We start from the raw sequence: 6,158 nt of genomic DNA, 5'->3' as shown, positions 1-6,158 counted from the left end.
GGGATCGTCTCTTTTGCATCATGGTTTGCGGGAACCAGCCCCGGAGCAAACTGACCAGACACGTGGACCTCGTCGAGGGCGTCCAGCACGCCCGGAGGGATATTCGCCAGGGCCACTTTCTCCTTTGCGCGCTCGAGAACGCAGACAGACTGACGCTTGCCCGAGGGGTCTTCGCAGCGGGCGATCCTCGAAGCAGCCACAGCACCACCGTAGCCCGAACCAATGACGACGCAGTCATAACTGTTGCGCATGAGTTCAACCGGCCTGGCAATCTCAGGGAATTTCTTGGTTCGGGCATCGTCGCTGTAGGTGCGAATGTTGGCGTGGTGGCGGGTTCTGGGGCCACCGGCGTCATCTTCATGGGGCCCGAAACTCTTGATACGGTGTGACTGGGAGTGCCTGATGCCATTTGATGGCTCTGGCTCGCGATAGGATTGCGGGCGCGGTGAGGAGGAGGATGTGCTCGGCCTCGAGGAGGAGGAGGCGCTGAGAGCTGGCGATGCGGGGCCGGGCTCGGCGGCGCAGGAGTGACCGTTGGATGTGCCGTTGGATGTGCCATTGACCGGAGGCGGGAAGGCGACCTTGCCTTTTACCTTGGTAGGCCGAGGCGACGTATCTTCAGCCATGGGTGCCATGGTAGGCAGCGTCGCGACAAGGGCTGACAGTCCTCACGTTGTCGCGGGTCTCAGCTGGCTACTGTCGTGGAGGGGTGTGCCGGGTCTCGTGACCAGGGAAGGGCGATACGAGGTAGGTTCACAAGTAGGGGGCGTGTTTTAGAGATTAAACATCTAGAACAAGACAAGAACTCGAGGATTCGAGGGACTGGATGAACTGCACACCCATGGGAGGGAAGGGACAAGGCTAGATTTATGATAATGGCTGGTGGACACGGACATGGTAGGTCAAGACGATGGGGCATATGAATGCGGATGCAAATGAATGGAGGAGACGGGCTCTGGGAACGAGCGATGGATGGACTGGCGCGCCGGCGCACAAGGCAAGGCCCGGCCGGGGGAGGGGGGAGGGGTCCGAATCGAGGTAAGGGGGCCATGTGAAAAGAGAAGGCAACGGATTTGCTGCCTTTGCTTTCGTTCTTCGCTCCCGTGCGGACTGCAGATGGCGTCGGGTCAGATGCAGTCCAGCCAATACTAGACAGGGTTCAGGAGGGCTGAGGCCCGGAGGATGATGACAGGGGGGGTGGTCAGGGTGGTCAGGGTGGTCAGGGTGGTCAGGGTTGGCTGGGCAGGATTTGGGGTCTATTGAATGGTGAGAAGCCGAGGCGGAGGGGGCCAGCTAGAGACTAGGGCGAACGGTAGACAGGCCGGAGGATGTGATGAGACGGGCAGAAATAGCATCTCTCCCTTGGTCGTTCGGTCGTTGGGTCATGGCCGGCCAAGCAGATGCTGACTGACTGACTGTCAGTACGTCTCCGTCAGTCAGCACGTCGCGAATGCGTACAACCATGGTGATGCAATATGATACCGCCTCTTGTTCGAGCAAGGGGGGGCCCATGGAGACAAGGACGAGCAATGAAAAGATAGAATCGGCATGATGGCTGACGGCGACCAGCCTTGCTGCCTTGCTGCCTTGCTGGCCGGGCTGAGCACCCCATTTGCTGTGACGTGAAGAGAGGGCAACGACCAACAAGACGCAAGATGACAGGAGACAGGAGACGGAAGGAGAGCGGCTGAGAGAGTTGCTAAGCCAGAGACGTTGGGGGCGTGAGGGTCGAACACTGGCGAACCACGTGCCATTGGCGGTTGGCGAAGTGCGCTGGTGGAGAAGCAGAGACGAAGGCTTGGAAGGGGGGGAGGGGGGGGGGCGCCTGGGATGGAATCAACAAGGCTATTTCGTCTCATTGCTTCTTCATTCTTGGTGACGACTCCATTCATCATCCAGAAGCAGAGCTTTGCTTGATTCGCCGAGACGCGATCAGTCCTGGCCGTGATGAGTTGCACGGCGAAGGGCGGCGGAGCCGAACGCAACGGGAAATCCGAAGGAACGGTTCGGTGAGGACGGCAGGAGAAGGAATCTCATCCATCAGCACGGCACGCAGATCGGAAGAGAGCCTGGCGAGGCTGTCAGGCAGCCAAGCGGGATATTCAGTGTGTGTGTGTATGCATGTCTTGGTCGAGCCATCTCGAGGCGGAATGCTTGCAGCATGATGTGATGGTTGCGTCTCAAGTGATGCTGCCTCGGACAATGTGGTCAGTCGCAGTGGCAGTGGTAGAGGCAGGCAGAGGCGGTCGCACGGGAAGCCGGTGAGTTCTTTTTAGCACAACCGTGGCCCGAAATGGAGATGCGAAGGAGACGAGAGGGCTGGAGGCTGGCTGAAGGCTGGCTGAAGACAAACCGATTAGGCCCAGTCGAGAAGGGGTGGTTGCCAGCCTGACTCTGGTCGAGTCCAGTGCCCCAGCGTTCGCAGCGTGCTCAGCGTTCCCAGCATTGGACCCTAGGTCGCTTACTTCGTTAGCTTCCTCGCAGCGTCCCCTGGGGCCGGGCCACAGCCACAACACGCCAGTCGCAACCCCCCCAGGCAGTTCTCTGATTGGCCGCTTAACGATCCTTCCTGCCTCTGGCTCTTCTCATCCTTTCGCTGCGGGCAGTCATCACCAACAACAACCCAGAGATGCCTATGCCTGCCTGCCTGCCAGCCCTTCACCTACCCTGGCCCTGCCAAGACTGGTGGTCTCCCTCCGAGATGCTTATCTCTTGGCTGTTGGCTGCTAGGCACGAAAAGGTAACATGTCCACATGCGGATTCGCAGAGCCCCCCCATGTGACTAAGACCGCTAGCCGTCTCTGACAGCCATCACTGAAACATCGCGCCTAGGTGTCATTGCCGACCTTGTTCAAGCCGTCCAATTGCCAAATGAAGAGCTGCCGGCCTCCCCGAGCAACTTGGCCACGCCGCACCACACCCTTGCTCTCCTCCTCTTCTCCCCCCTCCCGACAGTCTTCCTTCACCCGCGCGTGCCTCGCCTGCATGGGGGATGGGGGGAGAGGGTGCATGCCATGCCGCCGCTCCGGGTAGGGCTGAGTGGTGTCCACCTGCAGGGGCCCCATCGCGAGCACTGCTTCCACCCTGCCGCTCTGTCGCCATGTGACAGGCCGCGGGCCGTGTGGCCTACCGACGCCTCTGATCTGCGAAACGCCTTCATGGCCGGGGATCCTCGCAGGAGCGCCATCAAGGTCCGAGCAGAAAAGGGAGAAGGGGGGATCGAAAAGACGAGCGAAAAGCATGCGGGTGTTGGCGCAGCGGCGAAAACAAGAAACAAGATACAACCACTTTGCTCACCGACTATGCTCGTTGCGCTTTCATGCCTGCTTCCTTGACCGAAAACTCGTACATTCACCCACAGTATCATGCCCCCCCTTTGCCTCGTACGTGCTCATCTCGCTAGGAACACGGCGCCAGCCGCCTGTCTCGCGATCAATTCCAGACCATCGCACGGCAGGTGCTAAACTAAGAGCTCTCACCCCTCCGTCCAGTCTGTCCTACCGAGCACAACCTCCCCGATCGCCGACCTCGCGTCCCTTGACCCCCCCGCCTCCGTCGCACACAAACGCTCTCTACCCTGGCCTGGTCTACTGAACACCCTCCGCCATGAGGCCGTGGCAGGGGTTCGCCTCCCATTCCGAACCCGCGTCACACGAGCTTTAATCTGATGTTATCGTCTTCACTTTGTAGTTTCCGGCACGAGGGCCAATTGATGGTCGGCACGAGGCCCAATTGATCACGGACATCAGAAAGGGGCAACCCATCACGTCGTCACATTCAGGGGCATGCATCAGAGAGACGGAAGGATATTGTTTTAAAAAAAATGTTGTTCAAAGTTGGCTGGCCTACTGCCCTGCCTATCAATCATGTCGTGTCGTGAGGTATCCCAGGCGCCAAAAACTCCTTTCCGCCGCGCATCACAGGCTTTCTATCCCGGCAGAAGAAAAAAAAAGACAGCACAATCAAGAGCATTCGGGTGCAACGAGCAGGGTCTCCCTCGCTTAGTTCCACCAGTCACCCTGGTCGTGCATGGCGCGCGCGACCTTGACGAAGCCGGCAATGTTGCTGCCGGCGACCAGGCTGGGCAGCTCGCCGTCGGCCGTCTTGACGTACTGCTTGGCCGTGTTGACACCGTTGAGGAAGGCGTTCTTCATAATGTCCTTGAGCTTCTCGTCGACCTCCTCGCGCGTCCAGGACAGACGCTGGCTGTTCTGCGCCATCTCGAGGCCGGACACGGCAACACCACCGCAGTTGGCGGCCTTGCCGGGGCCGTACCAGACGGCGGCGGCACGCTTGGTCTTGCGCGTCTCCTCGAAGACGTCAATGGCCTCCTGGGTGCAGCCCATGTTGGAGCCCTCAGCGATGGCGAGCACGCCGTTGGGCGATGAGCGCCTCGGCCTCCTCCTTGGAGACCTCGTTCTGGGGTCGCGCTGGGGGGGGGGCGACATCGACCTTGCCGGACGTGGGTCCAGGGGCGGAGCGCCCTTGATGTACATGAAGGCGCCCCTTGTGGGTCGGAAGGCGGTGAGGGGCTTGCGCTCGAGCTTGAGGCCGGCAATGGGCCCTCAATCTGCTCGGGGGGTGAAGGGCGGCGTCGCCCCTCGGCGCACGAGAACAGCCCTGGGAGTCGGACAGGGGAGACAACAGTGGGCGGCCGGAGGCTTCGCGAGGGCGGCGTACTGGGCGACGTTGCCGGAGCCGGAGATGGCGACGCGCTTGCCGGCGAATCCACCCTTGCCGGCGTACTGCAGCATGTGGTCGACGTAGTAGACGAGACCGTAGCCGGTGGCCTCGGGACGGATGAGGGAGCCGCCCCAGGAGTTGCCCTTGCCGGTGAGAACACCCTCAAACTTGTTGCGCTCCTGGCGGTAGGTACCGAAGAGGTGGCCAATCTCGCGGCCACCGACACCGATATCACCAGCGGGCACATCGGTGTCGGCACCGATGTGCTTGCTCAGCTGGCGCATGAAGGCAACGCAGAAGCGACGGATCTCAGCATCGCTCATGTCCTTGGGGTTGATGTCGGCACCACCCTTGCCACCGCCAATGTTCAGGCCGGTGAGGGCATTCTTGAAGATCTGCTCGAAGCCGAGGAACTTGAGGACGGACAGGTTGACGGTGGGGTGGAAGCGAAGACCGCCCTTGTAGGGACCGAGGGCCGAGTTGAACTGCACACGGTAGCCGCGGTTGACACGGGTGTTGCCCTTGTCATCCTCCCAGACGACGCGGAACTGGATGACACGCTCAGGGATGGAGACGACCTCGAGGGCGGTGCGGAACTCGGGGTGCTGGGAGAAGAGGGTGCTGTCCTCGAGCGTGCTGACAAGCTCGCTGTAGGCCTGGAGGAACTCGGGCTCGACGGGAAGGTGAGACATGGTGGGCGGTTGTGTGGTGCAGGATGTTGGGTTCTGGTATGTGACTATGGCTGCTACCTGAGCTGCTGAACGGAGAGGATGTACGGTTGGTATACTGGTGGCAGGCAAGCAGGTCGGTTGTCAGGCGTGAGAGAGGAAGGGCAGAGTAGGGACTCGAGAAAGAGACGGCGAGAGAGAGAGAGGTCTTTATAACCCAGGTGGAAGGAGCATCGGTGGTTGTTCGTTTCGGGGGCACCGCCAGTCGGTCATGCCAGCAGCTTCCGTTCGCGGCGACCCCAGACCCAGAACCAGGGGGCATGCCCCCCTCCCCAGGGCGAGTGCCGCGTCTGCCCTCGCGCAATTATTTGCCTCTCCCGAAGAAAAGGTAAGGTGTGTGGTGCGGTGCGGCATGGGCCAGATGGTAGGTTTCCCCAAGCGACGGCCTACGGCGGAGGCGACGGGCAAGAAGGTAGGCTGGTGCGAAATACGGAGGCTACTTGTCCGGGCCAGCGACCGCCGCTTGGCCCTTGGGCTTGGGAAGCGCAGTGGCCGGCCATGCGTCCCGTCTTGTCGACTTGGACTGACAAGAGGTGTCAGTGTGCTTCATGCTCATAGGCAGGCGAGCGTTAGCTCTATCTCCCAATCGCAACGAGATGAGCCAATGGCGCGGCGGCGAAGCAGGCGTCGACAAAAAGTCGCGACTAAGTCCCCCCCGTGTCTGACGTACAAAAAACTGATGGCCTCCCAGGGTCGTGGGTCGGGGGGGGATCTTGGGGTCGTTCGTGGCAGCGGGTCTGTCGCACT

The 6,158-nt window shown here is 60.9% G+C and overlaps 2 protein-coding genes across 2 annotated transcripts in view; both read right to left on the bottom strand.

Moving 5' to 3' along the window:
• VDAG_08340 (cholesterol oxidase) overlaps positions 1 to 635 on the bottom strand; it is a gene marked incomplete at its 5' end in the record, with an annotated part of 4,700 nt that extends 4,065 nt beyond the window's left edge. The window contains one exon of the mRNA XM_009660065.1: positions 56 to 635. Within this exon, the coding sequence (XP_009658360.1) occupies positions 56 to 635 (580 nt within the window). The remainder of the gene's footprint in view (positions 1 to 55) is intronic.
• A 3,366-nt stretch (positions 636 to 4,001) lies between these two features.
• Positions 4,002 to 5,492, bottom strand: VDAG_08339 (NADP-specific glutamate dehydrogenase; the record flags this gene model as incomplete). Its single annotated transcript, XM_009660064.1, has 2 exons — positions 4,611 to 5,492; positions 4,002 to 4,544 (listed from the first exon to the last, which is right to left on the bottom strand). The coding sequence occupies exons 1-2, from the start codon at positions 5,373 to 5,375 to the stop codon at positions 4,002 to 4,004; spliced, it is 1,308 nt and encodes a 435-aa protein (XP_009658359.1). The 5' UTR covers positions 5,376 to 5,492.
• Between the last annotated feature and the right edge of the window lie 666 nt (positions 5,493 to 6,158).

This window comes from Verticillium dahliae, genomic scaffold (assembly GCF_000150675.1).
Source record: "Verticillium dahliae VdLs.17 supercont1.20 genomic scaffold, whole genome shotgun sequence".
In the NCBI taxonomy this organism is placed as follows: domain Eukaryota; kingdom Fungi; phylum Ascomycota; class Sordariomycetes; order Glomerellales; family Plectosphaerellaceae; genus Verticillium; species Verticillium dahliae.
Note: the sequence above shows the minus strand (reverse complement) of the source record. Positions and strands in the feature narration are given on the sequence as shown.